Source organism: Apis laboriosa, unplaced genomic scaffold, assembly GCF_014066325.1.
Source record: "Apis laboriosa isolate Shangri-la unplaced genomic scaffold, ASM1406632v1 scaffold26_cov146, whole genome shotgun sequence".
Taxonomy (NCBI): domain Eukaryota; kingdom Metazoa; phylum Arthropoda; class Insecta; order Hymenoptera; family Apidae; genus Apis; species Apis laboriosa.
Window position 1 is genome coordinate 4,643,791 of NW_025222592.1, and position 21,297 is coordinate 4,665,087.

General features: G+C 41.8%; 5 protein-coding genes across 5 annotated transcripts; 4 read left to right on the plus strand and 1 right to left on the minus strand.

The window, feature by feature from the left end:
* The first annotated feature begins 4,774 nt into the window (after window positions 1-4,774).
* Window positions 4,775-5,795, plus strand: LOC122713841. The gene is made up of 3 exons (XM_043934633.1): window positions 4,775-5,058; window positions 5,222-5,394; window positions 5,485-5,795. Exons 1-3 carry the CDS (start codon window positions 4,775-4,777, stop codon window positions 5,793-5,795), a joined length of 768 nt encoding a protein of 255 aa, XP_043790568.1.
* A 1,866-nt stretch (window positions 5,796-7,661) lies between these two features.
* On the plus strand, window positions 7,662-9,049 carry LOC122713919. The gene is made up of 2 exons (XM_043934755.1): window positions 7,662-8,160; window positions 8,640-9,049. Exons 1-2 carry the CDS (start codon window positions 7,662-7,664, stop codon window positions 9,047-9,049), a joined length of 909 nt encoding a protein of 302 aa, XP_043790690.1.
* Window positions 9,050-11,976: 2,927 nt separating this feature from the next.
* On the plus strand, window positions 11,977-12,829 carry LOC122713936. The gene is made up of 3 exons (XM_043934776.1): window positions 11,977-12,355; window positions 12,441-12,500; window positions 12,594-12,829. Exons 1-3 carry the CDS (start codon window positions 11,977-11,979, stop codon window positions 12,827-12,829), a joined length of 675 nt encoding a protein of 224 aa, XP_043790711.1.
* Window positions 12,830-13,303: 474 nt separating this feature from the next.
* On the minus strand, window positions 13,304-15,776 carry LOC122713876. Its single transcript, XM_043934686.1, has 3 exons — window positions 14,500-15,776; window positions 13,732-13,914; window positions 13,304-13,625 (listed from the first exon to the last, which is right to left on the minus strand). The coding sequence occupies exons 1-3, from the start codon at window positions 14,795-14,797 to the stop codon at window positions 13,468-13,470; spliced, it is 639 nt and encodes a 212-aa protein (XP_043790621.1). The 5' UTR covers window positions 14,798-15,776; the 3' UTR covers window positions 13,304-13,467.
* Window positions 15,777-19,410: 3,634 nt separating this feature from the next.
* LOC122713720 lies at window positions 19,411-21,191 on the plus strand. Its single transcript, XM_043934443.1, has one exon. The coding sequence runs from the start codon at window positions 19,980-19,982 to the stop codon at window positions 20,766-20,768; it is 789 nt and encodes a 262-aa protein (XP_043790378.1). The 5' UTR covers window positions 19,411-19,979; the 3' UTR covers window positions 20,769-21,191.
* Window positions 21,192-21,297: the final 106 nt, after the last annotated feature.

Below are 21,297 nucleotides of genomic sequence, written 5' to 3' on the forward strand. Positions count from 1 at the left end.
TTGAGTTGGATTTTGGAATTTTTTGAAATTATTCCTTTCTCTCTGTCGATCGAGAATTAAAATTATCCATAAATCCGATCAAATTTGAATCGCGATTATGGAATTATATGGAAGAAAGTGGAACGAGAGCTGTTTCATTCTTGTTTTCGTTCTCTTTTTGTTTCGAGGTTTTAATATAAGCGGAACGATAAGAGAAGAATGCAAAGAAGAGTGGGAACGAGGACTCGTTCATTCATGTGATATATGTGCATGGAAAGTTTTCTGTTTCTCTCTCGTCTCTTGCTTTTTCTTTTCTTCTCTTCTTCTTCTTTTTTTTTTTTTTTTTTTTCGTTGGTGGCGAGTGTTTTGGGGAACCGGTAAAGAAAAAGGAATCAACGGGATCGAGAGAAGGCGAGAGAATCGAATATGCGTGAATCGCGTTCATTCATCCGTGCCCGACGACTCTCCTTTCGTGTGCTACTTTTTCTTCCCTGGAATAGTTCATTCATAGATCGAAATTCAAGCTAATTGATCGCGAGATCGCTTTTCGGAATTTCATTCGATTTATATTTAAAACTTGAAATAAAACTCGAAAAAAAAAAAAAAACTCCTTCACCGTCGACATTTTTATAAAAAGTCGACAACATGATTGATGACGAATGTATGTAAAATTTCCTCGCCGAATTAAAATTCATTCATTCGAAATATCTAATAATTTTCATCAATCGAATTTCATCTACTGACAACTACTGATTTACAATATAAAGTTAAAGTTTCTTCGGATAAGCAGGCAGTTTCTACCTGAAAAATTGAATCATTTGACGAGTCGATCGGGTAAGATCGTTACGTTCTTTCTCCTTAGTGGAGAATTTTCTTTCTCCGATTACTGATTCACACAAGTGTTGACGAAAAAAGAATAAGAAGAGGAAAAAGAGGGGGAGAGGTGGGGCTTTGCTTCGTGGGGGCCTTGACCTGACCTCGATCCTCGGCCGAGTTCACTCTCGCCGGCGTCGTCGAGAGGAAAGTGTTCCATTATCACCGCTCAGCTCGCAGCCGCCTCGCTCTGCCGTCAGGATTAGCGTTTCGGTGCTCGAGAACAAGCGACTTCGACTGTCATTCGTAAATAAGTTTATTCATAAATAAGTTGTTACGTGCACCATCATCCATCACATCATTGAATCAGTAAACTTGAACTTTGTGCTCGGAGGATGTCGAGGAAGACAGATCGTCTTCCATTTTGCTAAAAAAAAAAAAAAAAAAAGAANAAAAAAAAAGAAAAGAAAAGAAAAAGAGAATCGATATTGATCGATGAAGTGAAAGTTCTTCTTAATGAGATGCAACGCATTTCTTCTTTTTTTATTTCTCTCTCCTATCGACTTTCCTCGTCCTTTCGCTTCTTTCTTTGGCTTCTTTCACTGGTTCTCTTTTCTTTCACGTAAAAAGAACTCGTTTGAATCCTATCATTTGCTCGTTTTTATATTTTATACATTTTTAATGAAATTTTCTTTCTTCTTCTTAAACTTAAGATATTACTTACGAGTACAAAGATTTTTTTCTTCTCATTTATTCACCACTCTGAATGATTTAACAGAACAGAATCATTAAATACCAAAATCAAAAAAAAATAAAAATGTCTACCTTCTCTTCACGAAAATAAAAAAGTTAAAAGACTTCCTTCGATTATATACTACTCTCCCAACTGTAATATTACTTTCTAACCATCTACTAACGATTTTCCACCGACTCTAAAAATAAAAGAAAAAAAAAGTCTACCCAATCCTTCCCGATATCGATATCGACACAATATAACAACAAACTTCCACTTGCCTTATTTTTATTAATTAAGTTATAAATAAACAAGAGAGAGAGGAAAAAAGAAAAAGGAGAAAAAGATGTCGAATTCGCGGTGGACAGAGGCGCGACGGAGAAAGTCGCGGGGATCGGAAACGAGCCTCGCGTCCTCTCATCTTTTTCCTTCCTCCATACGCGCATTTTTTCTAGGCGAGACGTCGTCTTCGGGGTCACGGCGAGGCGCGGCCGGCTGTTCTCCTTGAGGAGGTCTGGCGCGGACCCAACTCGTCCAACGCACCACGGACATTCCATGAAAAACCGTTAAACGTTACACGCGATACCGGCCGCCGGTTCGTACGAATACATTAATGTTTCAAACAACATTTCAAACAACGTTCGTCCATATATTCGATATTTGACATGGAAGGAAAGAGAAGATATCGTCCTCGCCGAGGAGGAATGCCGGGGATTCGATCGTTCAATCGCGTACACGATTAACGGATAGAGAGAAACGTTCGCGAGGAATGGAAATGGAAAAAAAAAAAAAAAGAAATATTCGAGAAATTCGTACAACTGATAAATCGATGGGATTATTAAATCGAACGGGAAGGAATGGAATTCTCGAACTTCGAACAGAGGTGTACAGAGGAAGAAAGTATTTTGGGGAACGAAGAGGAGGATCGACGAGACAAATTTACGAGAATGGAAAAAAGGTGGGGAAAAAGGTGGATGATGAAATTTCGAGTTAGTAGGCGAGTGGTGTGGAAGAAGAGGGGAGGAAGGGGGGAAGGAAGGATTTGCGAATGGAGAACGCACGTTCGTTCCGCTCGATAGGAGGTCGCGACGAGGAAAGTTGCGGAGGCGTGAGATTTCAAGTATCTTGTACATAATGCGAGGTATTATACGGCTTGTTGAAAGGGAAATTGCGCCGGTTATCGCTCGATCCTCCTCCTCCTCCTCCTCCTCCTCCAGGATTCCTGAATGTTCGAAAAATAGATGTTATCCTCTCCCCCTCTTTCGCTCGAGAAAAAGCAAAAAATATTTCTCGGAACGGAAACGCGCGATCGAAATGTCGAATGAATGAGAAAATTAAATTCTTTGTATTGTATCGAGAAGGGGAATGAAAAAAAAAAAAAAAAAAAAGGGAACAAGTAACAGTTGGAGGGGAAAAATATTGTTTTTTTTTTTTTTTTTTTCTTTCTTTTTTCAAAGTGTTTCCTATTTAATATTTTACGATGTTTTCACAGTTACTTTTAATGAATTTGGAACTTTACTATTTTCAAGAATAAATTCTTCTTGGAGAATATAGAAAGTAATTTTATGGATTACGCGGAACCGGTAATTAAATTTGGATACCTCTTCTTCTGAGAGATGTACATGCAAATAAAGGAAAACTCGATTTTATGGTATATTTACAGAACAATTTTAAGAGCACACCGTGAGAAGACTTATTACAACCGAAACGATTCCCTGTGAATATCATTGACCCTGAATATTCGATTTCTAAATACACCTTGCTGGTCTCTCTTCGGAAACAAATACGGTACCATAGAACGAGAAAGTAACCAAATTCTACCAACTTTCCTTCCATAATTTACAAAAAATATTATCACGTCTCAATAACTCCTTTCAAGAGTCCGTCCACAATGTGCCAAACTAATTATAATATCTCTTCCTAACGAAACTTCGTTACGTACCGAATACCTAAATCGATAATATTATATTTTATAAACGCGGATAAAAAAGATACGTAACAACCGATTTCGAGATAACTTGAGATCGATCGTTGCCAATCAATGAACGGATCAATGAAAAATACTACTTCAACGAAAAAAAAAAAAAAAAAGAAAGAGAAAAATAAATAAACGTGACCAAACCTACCGATATAATATTTATTACACGGAAACAGTCTAAAATAACTTCCTACCGTAACATCGTGTATATATTTTACCGAATAAAAACCTGTTACCTAAGTATATATGACGAATACACACACTCGTCACGAAGAATGCCATTTGGTTACAACTTAATTCAATCTTAGCAGCCTATCTTGCATTCTTGCTCCAACGTCCATCACTTTTGCAATATATATATATATATATATATACGTGTATATCATAAGCATTTCGCATATTTTTCAAACAAGAGAGGAGACACCAACCAACGATATTGCGATTCCGCATTCCCTTCTTCGAAACGACCATCCATTCTCTAAATCAAAAAAAAAGAAAAAAACAGCATCATCCCATTATCTACCTTCGATTCTCTTTCCTTTCGAGACACACTCGAAACGTGACACCGTATTCCATTTCCCAATTGGACCCTCGGTTCAATTTCGGAAGGGCTGGAAGCGCGTGGCTTTCAAGCATCTTCCAGCAATTTCCCCTCCCTCCCTCCCTCCATCTCTCTCTCTCTCTCTCTCTCTTCCCCCCCGTCCGTGACCAATCGTCCGACGAGCACTCACCTGTGCGCGGTCAGGGCTGGTTCAAACAGAGGAACAGAGAGGAGAGAAGCGAGAAGGAGCGAGGCGCGGAGGCGCGTCAACGGGAGAGACGCGCGCGACAGGGAAACACGGGACGCGACGACCGCCTGGAGGAGAACCAATAGCTCGTATGGGTTGTAACCCAGGCGGGGACCAAGCCGGTGGGGGCCATCAAAATTTCAAAAACGTACGCGGGCCCCTTTCGCGACGAGGATAAAAGGCAGCAATCGTGATTCTTTCGGTCAGTTTCGATACGATCGCCGCAGTTCGTGGTTCGACCCGTCCGTGTCGTGAACGGGCCACGTCTGTGAACGTATATACACACACACACACACAAAAAAAAAAAAAAAAAAAAAAAGAAATACACGCTCAACTGTCTAAACTTTTATCTTTATATATCTCGGATTCGATCGTTTCCTGTGATCCTTCCCACCACCCTTCTCGCGTGTGCAAAGTATAATCGTATATTCCCGTATATTTGCATCCAGTGTGAGCGACGAGCAAGCAAGAAGGAAGAAGACGATGACGACGATGACGATGATGATCAAGTTGTCGGGGATCGCCGTGTTCCTTGCCGCTGTGGCGACGGCCGCCCCGGCGGCCCAACAGGCGGCCGCCGTCCATCAACCGTCCATCCTCGAAGAAGCTCTGGACGTGTACGCGTCCTGCTCGGGCGAGGAGCAGGACGTCTCCGTCTGCTTGAAACTGAAGGCGCTCGGATTCGTGGACAGGGTGGCCAGGTCGAGCGCGGACATCGAGGTCGCGGACGGGTTCAAGATCGTTGAGACGGAGGAGGCGAAGAGCAGGTAAGGGCGGTGGATGGCGGGAAAGTGGACGGGTGACACAAGAGGAGGGGGAGGGAGGGGGGGAGGAAGGGAAGGGAAGGGAAGGGAAGGGAAGGGAATGGAATGTACGAGAACGAGCGTATCGTATCTCGTCGTTCACGCAGGGATCTATTACGTTTTCCAGCCGCGCGGACAATGGAAGATCTTTGAACGACATCGAGAGTAGCCTGCCAGCCGAGGCGGGGGCCAAAGAGGCGGCCATCGATCAGGCAATCCTCGACAGGACCGCCAAGTTCCTCTCCACCCACACCGTCGAGTTGAGTCTACCCGAGGACGTGTCCCGCTCCTTCGACGAGGGTGAGCAACAAAGCGAAATGAAATATTTATTATTATTAATCAATCGTCATATAACGATTTATCGATCCATGGATCCGATTTCGATTCCAGCCCGAGGAAAGAAGAAGAAGATCGTCAAGTCTCTGCTGCCGATCCTGTTGCTGCTCAAACTGAAGGCCGCCGCTCTGATACCGATCGCGTTGGGCGGCCTTGCCCTGCTCGCGCTCAAGGCGCTCGCGATCGGCAAGATCGCGTTGATCATCAGCGCCATCATCGCTCTCCAGAAGCTGTTCGCCAACAAGCATCAGAGTTACGAGGTGGTCGCCCATCCTGTACACTCGTACGGGCAGGAAGACCACCACGGTTGGGCGAGATCGTCGGGCTCCGATCTCGCGTACAAGGCGTACAAACCCTCCGAATAGTTTGGGAGGGAGGGGGGGGGGCGATCACGTTCGTTCGTAGTAGCACGAAAACGTTTACTTCATTCTCAACTCACTACCTTCGCTCGCCAAAGTGACCGTTCGGCCGAGGGGCTGCGCGATCTCGATCCCTCGAGGACTTCGTCTTAACTGAACTGTGCGATCGACCTGATTGGACGGACCGACCGATCGATCGATCGATCGATCGATCATCACCTGGATACTGGAGTCGATGCTCGTCTCGGAGTAGTATCGTTACACAGTGACACACATATTCTACATTTACGCACATACACACATACGTGACGCCACGTACTACGACTGCCGACCGCCGAATAGATATTTTCCTCAGACTTGGAGACGGTTGCGTATCGGGTGGTATCGATCGCTGGATCACGATTTTCGTCAATTGTGACGTATGCAGCACGAAGAGCAGCCATGACGGACTTTATTCATTATGGTGAACGGTGGTCAACGTATGAATATATCACGTTCCACCACAGTGATCGATACGGTATACCCCCTTCGAGGGGGGTCGACGATCCCTCGATCGCAGATCCCGGGTCGAACGCGCTCGGACTCAGTAGTCAGTACCTGTACAGGGCTACCAGATTTCATCCAATGATTATTTATATTCTCATCCCGTGCCCGGGTCGCCATGTAACTTATATCGAATTATTTATAAATAAATGTTAATTTTATACGAAGCTGTTTTGTCGCACTCTCCCTTTCTCTCCTTTCTACTAAATCGATGCGCGCGTGTGTTTTTTCTTTTCTTAAAGTTAAAAGAGCGAACATTTGGACTCTCGTTGATAATTTTTGGAATAAAATTTCTATTATTTGTCGTTCGCTTTAGATCGCTTCGTTTCCATTTTTCCATATTTCCTTTGGAAAAAAAAAAAAATAAAAGGAAAGAAAAAAAAGAACGTACAAAGAGTTTTGCATATATTCATCGCTCGAACGTAATCCTCTCGACGTTCAAAAGTGTATATTTGTCAAATAAACGTTTGAAGCAAGCTGAATGGACGATAGTTAAATAAAGGCAAGTTGAAAGAGTAATTTGCATTCAAGGAGGATCTCTTTCGTCTTAGTCTTAGGAGGGAAACGACTGCGCGTTCAACAACTTTTCCCTTCTCAATTTCATCACTTTCATGAATCGATGACTCGATGCTGATATGACCGGTTTACATCGATGATAATCCTGTAGATTTGAATTATTCCATCCTGTTTGACGAATTCTTAGAAATATTTTTTTATAATCGCGATTTTTTTACATCTTAGATCGAAACGATTGGATCGATATTTAAATATTTCAAATATTCAATAGTTTTTTTTTTTTTTTTTTCTTTCGTCCAAAATCACACTCGCGTGAGAATTTCTCGCAAAGCGACATTTCTGACAGTCTAACTCGCTTCTCGCTTCTCGAACTCTCGAAATTGGCCTGCTCGAGTGCATCCGGTGTATCGAGGGATCCTCGATCTCTCGTACGAAATGAAAAGAACACAACCAGCTCGAGAACTTTCGCTGCTCGAGAAGATTCACCGAGTGAAACCAATTGTTTGTTCCGAGTGTGCGTGAACGTCCTTTGCCGCCTATATAGGGGGCCGATCGTGGGCGTTGGATCAACAGTATTGTTCCAGAACCCGGTTACCACTATTCTTCCTCCTCTTCCATCTCGATCTTTCCTCCGTTCTCTTCGTTTCCTCCAAGGAGAAAAACGATGGAAAACGTCGGATGAGCGAATCGATCGATCCTCGAAATTCCTCCTCCTCGGGAATGGAGCGATTGGCCTAAATACGGGGAATCAAGGGAAAAACTTCATCATCGCGAGACTTTCTCCCCGATCTTCCTTTCGTGGAACGCGTCGCGATGAAGCACGGATTGAGAACCTTGTGCCTTTTAATCTACATTTCTACCGGGATCACGGTGATCGTTGAATCGATCGAGGAGTCGCCAATTTCGACGAACGAGGGAGGAGATCGTCTGCCGAACTTCGACGACGAGGGTTTCGCCTCGTGCCTGGCTGGGAAACGGCATGCCACGTTCGAATGCGTGAATCGAGGCGCCCTGTCCGCCCTTCGATCGATCGATCGAAAGGACGATCTGGATTTTGGCGACGTGCACTTGGAGAGAGCGGGCGGCCACGGTAGAGAAGCTTTGGATTGGGATTACGATCCAAAGGATTTCGGGAACGTAGCGAAGGCGGCTATCGAACTGATGGAACGACGAAGCCTCAGATGGAGTCTGGACAACGTGTATCCCGGGCTGGAATTGAGAGCCGGCCCGACGTTGAACGGGAACGGGATACTGGAGTTCGTCGTTAATGAAAAATCGACGGTTTTCGGGGACAGGCAAACTTTGGGCCCAGGTGAGCATTCTATACATCTTATCAAGTATAGTACGATCCTCCTCTTTCGAGTTTTCGTAAACCCAACGGATATTTATTTTACGTCAGACGACACCAATTTGCTAATTTGCCAATAGGCGATACACGGCTTTTTTCGATCACGGAAACAGCACGGAAGCGAACCCATGCCGTTCTCCATGGTTCGTATCTGGGCTGAGTTCGCCATAAGCTGGTTTCAGGAAGCACCTCCAGCAGGCAGCACGGTCAAGGCCACCCGCTCCATATGCCGAGCCTCCATATACCTCGTTTCATAGCTCTAGAATTTATCAGAGCATCTAATACATGCATACACACATATATATATATATATAAAACTAGGTCTATATTTCATTAATAAACCTGTATAGACCGAATGTTCCTATTTCCAATGGAACAAGGTTAAATGAAACGTGTGTGAACACGGACGTCTAAAGCCTGCCCCGCAACTTTCTCCTTTCCAGGAAGGCAAATGATGAGACACCTGTTGATACCATTCCTGCTAGGTTTTAAGTTCAACCTGGCCTCCCTGATCCCCCTCATGTTCGGCTTTTTGCTACTGCTCACGAAGAAGGCTCTGCTGTTGACGAAGGTGGCGCTGGTGATCACCGGCCTGCTCGGTTGGAATTCCTTCCTATCCACCACGTATCCCACGAGCGGGATTCATCACTCTTACGAGGCGCTTCCACCGCAGTACTATTACAATTTCCACCACAGACCACCGTACAGGGAATTCCAGGGCAACGACTTCGAGCCACCGTACAGCCAACACGTGATCAGAGAGGTCGTCGACGTTTACGACAACGCGGAGCAGGGCGTTGGCAAGAGGAAGCAGCGGAACGGGAAGAATTTCGTTTGGGTGAAGAGTAGTTGACTCGTTCTACTGCGGTTCATATCATGCTAGATTTTAATCGAAACGAGTGGAGAGAATCGCTCCAGCTAGATTAATTATTCGAGGTAGTTCGTAATTTCATTTCATTCGTCAACTATTTTATTATTTTAAATTTTGTATATTACTCGAAAAAGTAAATTTCGAGATATGTACAATGAGATCATATTGAATAAATATCGACGAGGAAAGATTTTATTAGCGGCGGGCAAATTTTTCCCTTCTCTCCTTCCCTCGACTCATTCCGCTCTCTTTTCTTCGCCGTTTCTCACTCGTCGTAATTATCCTCATCAATTAACTCCTAAGAAAGTCAGTCAGCCCGATATACAAACAATGAGAAAGGATTCCAGGTTGAATCGGTTGAATTCGTTACAATTGAACAACCGTGAAATTGGCAGAAAACCAGATATCCGGATAACCCGGATAAAGGCGTACATATTCTCTTCCCGTAACTCCGATCTAACCATTATCCAGCCCGAATTTGATCCTACGATAATACCTGGAACAACAATTCGCAACTTCGCTGTCGTTTTCGCTGTCGTCCTCATCCAAAAAAAGAAAGAAAGAAAGAAAGAAAGAAAGAAAGAAAGAAACGAAGAAACAAAGGGGGCATCCCGACACGGAGTTTTCACTCCATGACAGATCCATTAGAGCCGCGCGCCATTATCGTAACTGTACTGTATCCATCCACGATTATCTCGAAGGAAGGAGCACCGACGTCCGGGAAACACGGTTTGCTCGCAACAGTGTTCACGATCCCGTGAACGTGCTGCTCCTCCACGTGGCCAACGAGCTTTAAGTCTCTCCTTATGTCAAGTGTGACGACGAACGACGCGGCATACATTATCGAGGATGAACAGTCGACCGTAAAAGTTGCTCGTTTTCCGCCACCGTTTCACGGCCGCATGAACCGTCTCTCTCCTATCTATTCTCTTCTTAAGCCTGTTCTTAACCATTTCTGCACTCGGCTGCCCTGCTCGAACGTGCGTGACGTCCGATTCGTTACCCATGTAACGGTCCGCTTTATTTTTACGTCGTTATAGAATTCGTACGACGCTCCATGTTGCTCGAAATTATCATCATGATGAAATATTTCACGAAGTTGCTCAATCGGAAATGATCCGTTTTCTTTTTCTCTCTCTCTCTTTCTTGGTAATTGGAGATCGGTGATTTCTTTATAACGAAGTTATTCGATAATAGAGTTATTTTTTTTTTTTTTTGAATAAAATTATTCAATCTAGATTTTTTCTCCCCCCTTCTTATTTGATCAATTCGAAGTTTCGTGCGTTATCATTTTCAATGGAATTTGTTATTATTTATTCAACGAATCGTTCTAATGGGAGATAAGATTCTCTCACGAGATTCTTTCTTCCCTCAAAAATAATTCCAACAATTCTCCATTTTTCATCGCACGGTACGCAACATCCTTTTCGATTCGAGGATAATTCTCCGCGTCCCCCTTAATCTTTAAACTGGTGTTTACGGGAAATTCCATCATCGTGAAATTCGTCTCCCTCGAAAGAAGAAACACTTCGCGAAATTATTTATTTAATCGAAATCCTTCCACTTCCCTTCACTTCACTTGATTCAAAGTCCGAAGTAGGGTAATGATCGGCAATCATCCGAAAGAAGAAACACGAAATCCGCGGGTAATAACGAGTCGCAAACTTGCAACCAGATTTTTTTTTCAGAAGATGTCAGAGAAAATTTCTTCTTTTTTTTTTTTCGTTATAATATTGTTAAATCTTTCTTCTTCTCTCTCTCTCTCTCTCTCTCTCTCTCTCTCTCTCTCTCTCTCTCTCTCTCTCTCTCAAGTAGGGTAATTGCGTTCGCTACTGCCTGCCATCAAAGAAGAAGCGAAAAGCGTAGGAAATGATAAATAAGAGGAGAAGAGTGCCCTGAATTTTTCATACACCCGGACCCTCGTGTATGTACGCGTACACCACTGCGTGGACATTTTTAAATATTAAATTTCGTGCGCGCGTAATTGGCCACGGGTCGTTTGACGTATGTGGCGCGTCACGGTCTGTAATCCGTGTCGGATTAACAGTATCCCGTCGAGGCGTGTTAATTAATTCCGCGGTGACTAATTCCCTCTGACTCGCGTAATTAAGGATCATTCGGATCACCGGGGATCTGCGCGCATCATTTAACGAAAATGTAAATACGCAAACTTTCGCCGGTATAAATGAAAAGCAGACGACTTGATCTCTCTCTCTCTCTCTCTCTCTCTTTCATCCCTTTCCATTCTTATTTTCGATTCAAATCTATTGGATCGAAAGATCTTCTTTCTTCTTTCTCTCGATAAATTTTTTATCTCCGTTGTCGAAGTGCTGCTACGTCAAATTGTTAAATTTATGAAATATCTATCACGAAATTCACGAACGCTTGAACTCTTCTCTCGTGATCCATTTTATCGTAGCATACAAGAGTGATTTTTATCTGTGCGAGAATCTCATTTTCGAATTCGAAACGATCGTGTACACGTGCAATACGCAAGGAAAGAAAAACTGCTACAGCCTGGATTCGCAATTCTTGTTGAAACCGGCCTTTAAACTCCATTCGCGTCCTGTTCATCGCGCGGGGGTTCAAGCTTCGCTTGGCAACCGGGTCAGAGGGATACTTATTTACGGGGCTGTACGACATTGTTTTCAATCAGGAATCGTCCCTCCTTCCAAAGGAGGAGGCGTTAAACAGCGCGTGGATCAGGTGTGAGCCGTAATCGTAAGGACGAGGTAGGAGGAGCACAGGAAATACTCTTATAAAAGAGCGGCCATCGAGCAATTTCAATTAGTCCGCGATATTTTTCCAAACTGCGTACACCGCTCGCCGCTCTAAATATTCTAATACACTCGATATATATCGTATCGTATTTAAACGGGTTACAAAAACCGTGGGTTCGAAACGAAATTATGAGAGGAAAGAATAGAATTTGTCACGAATTCGCGTTGCTAGTCGCTTGCCTAGTTGTTGCGCTGTTCGATCGAGCGCAGAGCAGAAACGAGTACACGAGATTATTCGACAAATGCGCGGCGGAGAAGAACGCGTTCGATTGCTTGAAAAGGAGAGCGTTGGAGATCCTGGATTCGGCGATCAAGGACGACACGGTGTACGTGTTGAACGAGTACGTGTCGATCGGCAGGGATCCCTCGGCCGCTGCAAAGAGCGTCGACAGATCGTTCAAGGAAAATGGGACCGAGCTTAGCCTGGATCAGATGCTGGATAACAAGTTTCACGAATATATTTCTTCCAGGAACGTGAAACTGACTATTCCTGGGGACGCGTTTCAAGGTAAGGGGAATTATCGATTTGGTGTAATTTATTTTTAAATAAATTAAATAAAATTAAAAAATACCTCGTTTTCATGTCGCTTCAGGTCGAAAGAAAAAGGACAAGGGATACGGTGCGCTGATAATGGGTGCAATGGCAGTGGGAGGTAGGATACGAATTAATCTTGAAGAATGAAAATCTTGTGATCGATGGCTTCTTCTTGCCAAGTATCGATATCGAGTACTTTATTTTTTTCCAGCCATGATGGCGCAACTGGCCTACGGTAAAATCGCCTTTATCGCTGGAACTGCCTTGCTCACGGCCAAAATAGCCTTGGTTTTGAGCGCAATAATCGGGTTGAAGAAGCTGGTGTCCAGCCAGGGCGGGGGTGGGCACGAGGTTATTTATGCTACAGGCTCCGAACACCATGGAAATTATGGCGGGGGATACGGAGGTGGCTGGCAAAGAGCTATGGAGGGCGTTCCTACAACTTGAATAAAATCAATAAATTTAATTTATTTCCTGTACGATATTTTTGTTAAGCAAGTAAAAAAAAAAAAAAGGATAGAGATACTTTCTGTTTGTATATATAAATAAAGATTAGACGTCGATGATGATGATAGCCTGATTTGAGCGATGTTACAATCGAGCAAGTTAAAATAGATTGCATAGTTTTTTCTATTGAGAATTTTTTTATGTATATTTTGTAGTTAGAATAGTTGAAGAATTACCAAAAATTATTATACAGTATTGTTTCGTATTGTATTTATTTATTTATTTTTCAAATATTTTGCAAATATATTGCAATACGTGTTCGTGTCATTTGTGTAAAAATGACATCAATAAAAAATTTCAGAGGAATATAATTATTATTATTATTATTATTATTATATAGATATCAAATTATTTTTTATTTCCTGGAAATTTGAAGATTTGTAAATAATTTCAAGAAAATGAATGTTTTCAGAATTTCTAAATTAGTACCATACTTTTTGGAGATTTCAAAATCCTCTTTGTACAACGAGAATTAATAATCTGATTTATTAATTTACACTTTTATTATTCAAAATAATTATATATTATTCTCCGATATAAAATTGATATTAAACATTTATTTGTACTCTCTTCGTGGCTCAACGGACTAATTTTCTATTTTTAACTTTTTGCCTCTGATATCCAAAATTACGTTCCCACGATCCACCATGATCGTAATCGAAACTTGTACTGTGCGTATTCTCATAGCTGTGATACGGATATTTAATTATCTCGTACGAAATTTTCTCCTTGTGCTCTGAAAGTAAAGATAAAATATTTATTAATAACATCGTAATCGTAATATTATATAGAGATAAAAAATTCCAAAAAAAAAAAAAAAAAAAAAAAAAAAATAACAATACCAAGAATTCTCTTCAATGCGATCGCGGTCGCAATTGCTAGAGCAACTTTGGCGACGATCAGAGCCTTTCCAGCAATTGCAGCAACCACGTTCGTTATTACGTAAAGCATGGTCATTTTGGACGCGCCTAGAAGATAAAGCAACATCTGCCCATATCCCTTGTTCTTCTTTCTTCGTCCAGCGACTGAAAAAAAGAAAAGAAGATCAAACTTTACATCACCGTAACAACATATAACGAACGAAATGTATAATACTTAATGTAATACGTTCATTTTTCGCACGCAAAGAAAAGCAAAGAAAAAGTAATTTAACTCGTGTCACGCTGTGCGCAAGATCGTACGCGATGATAGTTATGAAAGGAAACAAAAATGGCTGGATGCTAATTGATTAATTAGCAACAGGTAACACAGAATAACTGCAAAGAATCGTTTTCGCGGAACGGTATTTTGTATATATATATATATATTCACATCAGATGCATCGTCATAGGAAGAAGAGGAAAAAAAAAAAAAAAAAAATATCTACTATGAAGTTACTCGAGCATTTGTCTGACCGAAACTCTCTCATTTTATGCAAGATAGAATAATTACAGACCACGTAATATTAACTTTCAACGATTTTAACTTTTATTCAATTTTATTTTACTCTTACTGGAATAATTTTCCTTTTTATCTTATATATAACTACACGGATATATAGATCCGTTATATATTTATCTATGACATTATTACGTTAAAAGTATCCATCCTCGATTTTTCCAATTACTCACCCTGTTCAATCGCGCCATCTCCACTTTTAACTTCTTCCCCTCCAAAGATCCTAGATTCCCTGGTCACCGACCGATCCTTCTTCCCTTCCTCCATCCCTTCCATCCTCCGCCTCGTCACGCATTCGACGGAATTCTCTCCGCGGCTGCAATCGATCGGTCTCGACACTGTATCGCGATCGCTTCGATGGAGAAGCGTGCAACAGCACGCGGCCAACAGGGCGCACAACGTCAACGGGACGACGAGCAACGTACGTCGAAGCATGTTCGACGCGGACTGAACGGCCGAACGAATGACCATTTTTATAGAAACAGTTGGTATAATTAACAGTTACAGGCATACAGAGCGTGAATCCAGCGGATCGTTCTCCTGTGTTGACTTGTTTCGTCGATTCCAAGTCGCTGATGCGATACCCGTTGCTACACGTTTGTATTGCGCCCGTTGATAATTGCGCCGTGGCCACGCGGTGTGGAAAAAAACGATACCCCGCCGCAATACGAATGAAAAGGAATTGGGCTAATTGCGAGGGCGTTCGGGAAAAACTGCTCCTCGACTCGGCTCGGAACGAGAGAGAATCGGAGGTAATGTTCTGTGAGCAGAAAGATATAGAAGAGATAACTCGAGTACTAAGAGATTATTCGACATTTTCTCCCCCTCTTTTGAAACTTTTCAATGGTAATTACGAATATTAAAAATTTTTGTTAATTCGTCACGAAATAACGTTGATCAATTATCGAATGTTGTTGAGTAATCGCGTCGAAAATTATTTTTTATTGGATCGATTTGAAAAGTTGAAAATTATGATTCGTAAAAGAGTTTCTTCTCTCAAATTCGATCATAAGTATCGATAATCGAATAATGGATTTCTATTTTAAATTTCGAACAAAGATTTTTAAACAACCTCAATAATTCGATACTCGGGACATACTCGAAAGAATAACGCCGTAATACTTAATACAGCTATCCGATTGGAAAGTCATCGTTGGGAATTTGAAATCGTAGATCCAGGGAAACATTGTCGCCAAATTGAGACTGTTCTCCCTAGCTCCGCCTCCCGTGCCGCTTATACGCGGCGGAAGTGGAGAACAAGGTCTAAAAGGTAGGCTCTTTTTCTTCGGTGCTGCTTTGTGTGCCACTGGGCCGATTGCGCATCCTCGATTCACTTGTCTCGCAGATAAAACTATAGGGGAAGGTCGCGCGTTAACACGCCACGTGAAACCGTGAAAACGACGGGGAACACGATTTCTGTTCACGATCCCCGGTGAAATACCATGCGTTCTCCTCGCGAGAAACATCGATTGCCTCGTGAAACCTCTATTATCTAAATTTTGTATTATTTAAAAGTATATATATGTAAAAATTTTTATTCGAATCATTTGATATTCTAACGAAAGGAAATTCATGATGGCCGAATCGAGGTGAAATTTCAATCGGGATAAACTTATTCTCGTTATATCGTCAAATGTATTTTCACTTCGAGCTACACCTTCTGAGAAGGAAAAGTAGATTGTTACGCAATAAAGTCTGCGTAATAAAATTGTTACAACTAGCCAATACAATGTTTCAAGAAAGTAATACACCGTGTAATAAACGATTTTACAATCGTCAGGATAGTTAAACGCGTACGAGTTCGCACCTTCACCCTTTTGGCGTCGCTCTTCTGTCCGTTAATTCAATTTGTCAAACGCGTATATCCATAAAGAATTTTGCGGTGTCGATAAATTCTAAGGATAAAGATCCCTCCTATAAGCGATAATATCTAGAGAAGAAGACTGGTAGCTCTAGAGATCGAAGAGATTAGAACGCGCTCGAAGCGAAATCGAACGGTAGCCGAACGATGAACATAAATTCCAGACTCTCCTGGAGGAAGATAATGAGCCAGGTCAGAAGTTACAACCACCTGTTGTTGATTGCTGGCCTGTATCCAATAACAAGATAATAATAATAATCTAAAAATAGGATTTAAAAAACTTATTGATACCCTAAAGAGAATTCTCTTCTCTTCTTCTTTTCTACGTTTATTCTATTTATTTAAATAGATAAAAAAAAAATCAAAATGCAAATTTAGACACGTAAAATATTACTTTATAAGATCGTTATAATAATTCAAAGTAATTGTTTTTGATAAACAATAAAAGAAATTATTGTTTCAAAGTAATAAGTTCGATTGTATTTCAATAAAATTATTTTTTTTTTTTTTACTTGAAATATAATTAAAATTGTCTATTTACCTGTTCAAAGAATTTTCTGTTGACTATTCGATTAGCTTGTTGTTCGAGCTTCGAAGAAAATCAGAAGAAAAATATTTTTGCTCCAACTCATTGCTCTTCGTATCACGTATATTGTGTAAACATTGGTGAAGAGAAAAGAGAAGAAATCCTTCTTGGAAACGGGACTACTTCGACGATTTCTTTGTAATTTGAAAGTCGAGGATTATATATACATTTTTTCGGAAGGATTTTCGAACAATTTTTGGACGTACATCTTTGCCTTCAAAAATTCTTATTCCCTTTGTGAATAGAAGTGAATCTTTGGATTGGCAAAGATGTTTGACAAGAATCGCCAGGATCTATTCACGTTGCGACAGTAACGTATTCGCTCATTAATTCCGCGCGTCCCCATTTACCAGTAAACCGACAACTTTCCTTCGTAACAATGGAGAATGAACTAATGTCGCGTTTACTATTTCATTGTGGTGGAATAAAAGTAGAGTAAGCAATTGCTAGCATAGGAAGAGATCCAAGTTTCCAAGCGGTAAATAATATGTAATGACTTATGGCTACGACGAATGGAATGCAATATTGCAAAATAAAAAAGGTTTAAAAATTATAGTGTCCCAAAAAGTGAAAAAAGTGGCACGATGTAATTACAGTAGAGAAGAAGAAAAAGAAGAAGAAGAAGAAGAAGAATATGGTTCGTAAAAAGTGACCTTTCTACTAATACTACCTTGTTGTTTCACCTAACTCCTTCACCTGAAATAATATCTGTGCTATAATCAAAATATCCTCTAAAACGAATTACTACGATGAACATACAAATTTACAAATAAAAACTATTCTAGAAACATTGGGCTGTAGCACAGAATTTTTTTAAATTTTTAAAAATTTAAAAAAATTTTTGTTTAATTTCAAAACAACTCAATTTGTATTAATGAAGAAAAAAAAAATTCCGGTTGAAAAATTTCACAATGGCACCCCAAAAATTGGACGGAAAAAGATTCGAAGGATAAAAATTTTTAAAGTAATTCACGATTAAAACGTCACAATTTCGTCACATCGACTTATCAAAAATTTAAGTTACCGGTTCCCGGACAAATAAAACGCAAAATTTGCATCGAGAAAGGAAGAAAACAAAGATTGGTTTCTCACAAACTCACCTGGAATTAAATACGAAAAATCAGCCAAATATATACCTTCGCACGTTTTTTAAAAAAAAAGAACAATCACGACGAATATAAATATTCGAATCTGCCTCGAATCTTTCCAACTTGTTTACGTCTTCGATCTTTGAACAATTTCCATTGTTTGCCGTGGAATCCGTCCCCAGCAGCGTCCGCGCGCGAATTCACCTGCGTGTTGTGAATGTGGCACGCGCGTTAACACTGTTCACTTCGGTTCCTCGCGAGGATACCTTGTTGACGCATTAGAGATGCGTTAACCTCAATCCAATCCGTGTATTCGTATTACAACAAGATCGGCACAGTGACACGTTCCATTTGACCAATTCATTTTTTCTTTTCCACCATGAATTGCGAATCAAGATTATAATCTTCGTGTCTTCGCGTCCCTCCTTCTTACACAATTTTCAATCCAATGCTCGTCTATCATATAAACATACAAACACGTTTCTTAGAAGCTTAGGGTGAAAGAATCCTTATTACATAAATTATTAACCAATTTATTTATTACGACAAAGTTACACCAAACACTAGAACTATCAATCGTAATAAACGATTTAATCAATTCAATCAATCTGCTTTGATAGTCCTAGTGTTAACAATTTCTTTTTCTTCTCCAAGTTCAAGAATTTGAACAAAAATTCTTTCTTTTTTTTTACCTCGTCCCACTGCTTCTTTGGATTGTTACAAAAAATCCAAACTTGTAAACTTGATGGAACGATGGATGGTCGAGTTCGAATTCAGTCGACGATAGTTTTAGATGGGAGAGTGAAGGTTGCAAACTGAGACACCCTGTTGGTTTTCCACGCCGCGGACACGCCTAGTTAGCCAGCAGGGAAAAAAGAGGAGAGGACCGCGAGTGAAGGTGAGGCGCACAAAACTGGCGCGACGAGAGGCGAGAAAAAGATGCCACGTGCTATCCTCTCCAGCCGCTCTCATTGTTACGCGATCCACGCCTCGAGATCGCTACGCCAAATAAAACAACAACGTTACTGCTCCTTGCGTTCCTTAATTGCAACGCGTGCCGGATGGAACGAACCGAGAGACGTTAACACGCGTTACATAAATTTTTTGAATCGAGTCGAATAATAAAATTCACTTCCTCTCTGCACAATGTCCACACAACGAAGAAATTCTATCTAGAAACAGATTCATCGACATCCTTATGATTTACATTCTTTATAAAATCTTTAATATTCCAAAATAGAGAAAGAGAGAAAAGAAAATATACCTTCGATTCAGACAAGATTGGAATCTGGACCAAAGAGGACGCGATGCAAGAAGTCGAGAGAGAAAGAGGAAGAAAGGGATACGCGAGAGTTAAGGCCATGGATCGTCCGCGACCTAAAACTACTTCCATCTATCACGGGGTCAACAGGGTCACGGTACCAGGCACTTGAAATAGGAATCCCTCTACATTTAGCCACCTCCCTCCTCCTCATTCTCCTCCTCCTCCTCCTCCTCCTCCTCCTCCCCTACTAGAGACGCGAGGGAAATTTTAATTCGTTGCGCGATCGCGATCCTACCTTCTTCCTTCCTCTATCTCGATCTCGGCGGATTCAGTGGGTCTGTGTGTCAGAATGGGTCACGCTGTGAGAGAATCATACGCGCGGGGAGCAGAGCGAGTGGAATAGCGTGTAAGGTGATAGGACGAGGAGAAGAAGCTCGGCCGCCCGTTGAACGGACGAGGAAGGCTGCGAGTTGTTTAGAGGCCTTTCGCAGGGGAGCCTGAGGGAAGCGAGGGGGAGCGCGTCACGTCACGTGTACCATTGGTAGGTCCGCGGACTGCGTTGGCACAGCTCCTTACGTGGGAGACAACTCAGCCCGATTCGCGAGGGATGGCGGATCGCCGGATGGTATATATTTGTCCGGGCTTGGTTCTTCTGTCGTCAGTCTCCTGTCGTGGATCCTGGGCCCCGTGGAAGTGCTCTCTCTCTCTCTCTATCTTTCTCTCTCTCTTTCTCTCTCTCCCTGAATCCGCGAACCCAATATTCTTTCGTGGCGTTTCTCTTCCGCCGTGTCGTTGATCCATCATTTTGTCGATCGAAGATTATATTATATCCGATATATATAATAGAGAGGAAGATGATCGTCGATCTATTCAAGTGTGTGTCGATCTTGTTGGCGTGGTGTGCGCTCTGCGAGGGGATAACAGAGGTTAATAATAATAAGGAAGAGGAGAGCCTGGTTGACAGGGGATTCAGGACGATGTACAGGGTGTACGAGGATTGCCAGCAACGGAACATAGCTGTGTCGCCGTGTCTCAAGAAGAAGGCGATAGCGTTCTTCGAGAGGTTGGGCAGGATACGTAGCCTCCCACTTTCGGAGAATTTCGAGCTGATCAGGAACACGGATACCGAGATACCGAGGAGCTCGTTCACCGAGTTGGAGACCACTTTGGGGAGGACAGCGTCGAGCAAGGAGGAGATACTCAACGAGATACTGTTCGACAGGGTTGCTTCGTTGTTGAACAGTTTCAACGTTCAGATCAGATTGCCAAGGACTAGCCCCGGCGAGTTGAAACGAGGTATGGAGGAGGGACGTGGCAAGATGAAGAAGATGATGGGAATGATGATGATGGGAATGGCGATGAAGATGGCTGCGATGATACCCATAGCCCTCGGGGTGCTGTTTCTGCTTGCCGGCAAGGCTCTGATCATAAGCAAAATCGCCTTGGTCCTGTCCCTGATTATCGGTTTGAAGAAATTGCTGAGCTCCAAGCAGAGCAACGATCATGGCGGTTGGCAGCATGGAGGCGGTGGAGGTTGGGACAGGAGTCTGAAGAACGTTTTGAGCTCCACAGAGGCCACCACGACGGAACTGGCGCGAGAATATGCGCAGAACTTGGCCTACTCGGCGCGACATCACCACTGATCGTTGCGGAAAGAAGGGAAAGAAGGGAGATCTTCCGGTTCCGGTTCGGCGTGCATGGGCGCTCGAATGACGTTTACTCCAGATTCCAGGCCAACAGACGTTCCGTTCGCGTTTATTGGATTGTTCTCAGAGAGTGACCTCGCAACATTTTCTTCAACATAAAGAAATTATTGATAAAGAATCGATGTAGAAACAAATTCGTTATTATTGTTATTGTTATCGTTATGAATAATTTCGTGGAAAAGAATAATTGCAGAGAAACTTACAGGTATTTCGAGATTCGTGTCTTTCTTCCAAGAAACATTCAACGTCGAATTATTTATAAAAGAAACATTTAGAAATTATTGAATTTTGTTACTTACTTTTTTTCGTACACGTGTCTCTTTCTACGAGAAACGAAAAGTTCTTTAACGTCTCTTGATTGTAAATTTTTATAAAAATATTCACGATTCTGTAATATATATTTATACTAAATTCCTACTTTCAACTTTCAACTTATTCGAGCTTCACGATTAAAATTCTATTTCTT

Excerpts from the sequence above, each read along its gene's own strand:
- LOC122713841 (XM_043934633.1), top strand. The coding sequence starts at position 4,775 with ATGACGACGATGACGATGATGATCAAGTTGTCGGGGATCGCCGTGTTC. Across the intron at positions 5,059-5,221 it reads ACGGAGGAGGCGAAGAGCAG|CCGCGCGGACAATGGAAGAT; the intron begins GTAAGGGCGGTG and ends TACGTTTTCCAG. Across the intron at positions 5,395-5,484 it reads GTCCCGCTCCTTCGACGAGG|CCCGAGGAAAGAAGAAGAAG; the intron begins GTGAGCAACAAA and ends TTTCGATTCCAG.
- LOC122713919 (XM_043934755.1), top strand. The coding sequence starts at position 7,662 with ATGAAGCACGGATTGAGAACCTTGTGCCTTTTAATCTACATTTCTACC. Across the intron at positions 8,161-8,639 it reads CAGGCAAACTTTGGGCCCAG|GAAGGCAAATGATGAGACAC; the intron begins GTGAGCATTCTA and ends TCTCCTTTCCAG.
- LOC122713936 (XM_043934776.1), top strand. The coding sequence starts at position 11,977 with ATGAGAGGAAAGAATAGAATTTGTCACGAATTCGCGTTGCTAGTCGCT. Across the intron at positions 12,356-12,440 it reads TCCTGGGGACGCGTTTCAAG|GTCGAAAGAAAAAGGACAAG; the intron begins GTAAGGGGAATT and ends ATGTCGCTTCAG. Across the intron at positions 12,501-12,593 it reads GGGTGCAATGGCAGTGGGAG|CCATGATGGCGCAACTGGCC; the intron begins GTAGGATACGAA and ends ATTTTTTTCCAG.
- LOC122713876 (XM_043934686.1), bottom strand. The coding sequence starts at position 14,797 with ATGGTCATTCGTTCGGCCGTTCAGTCCGCGTCGAACATGCTTCGACGT. Across the intron at positions 13,915-14,499 it reads AGATGGCGCGATTGAACAGG|TCGCTGGACGAAGAAAGAAG; the intron begins GTGAGTAATTGG and ends TCTTTTTTTCAG. Across the intron at positions 13,626-13,731 it reads CGCATTGAAGAGAATTCTTG|AGCACAAGGAGAAAATTTCG; the intron begins GTATTGTTATTT and ends CTTTACTTTCAG.
- LOC122713720 (XM_043934443.1), top strand. The coding sequence starts at position 19,980 with ATGATCGTCGATCTATTCAAGTGTGTGTCGATCTTGTTGGCGTGGTGT.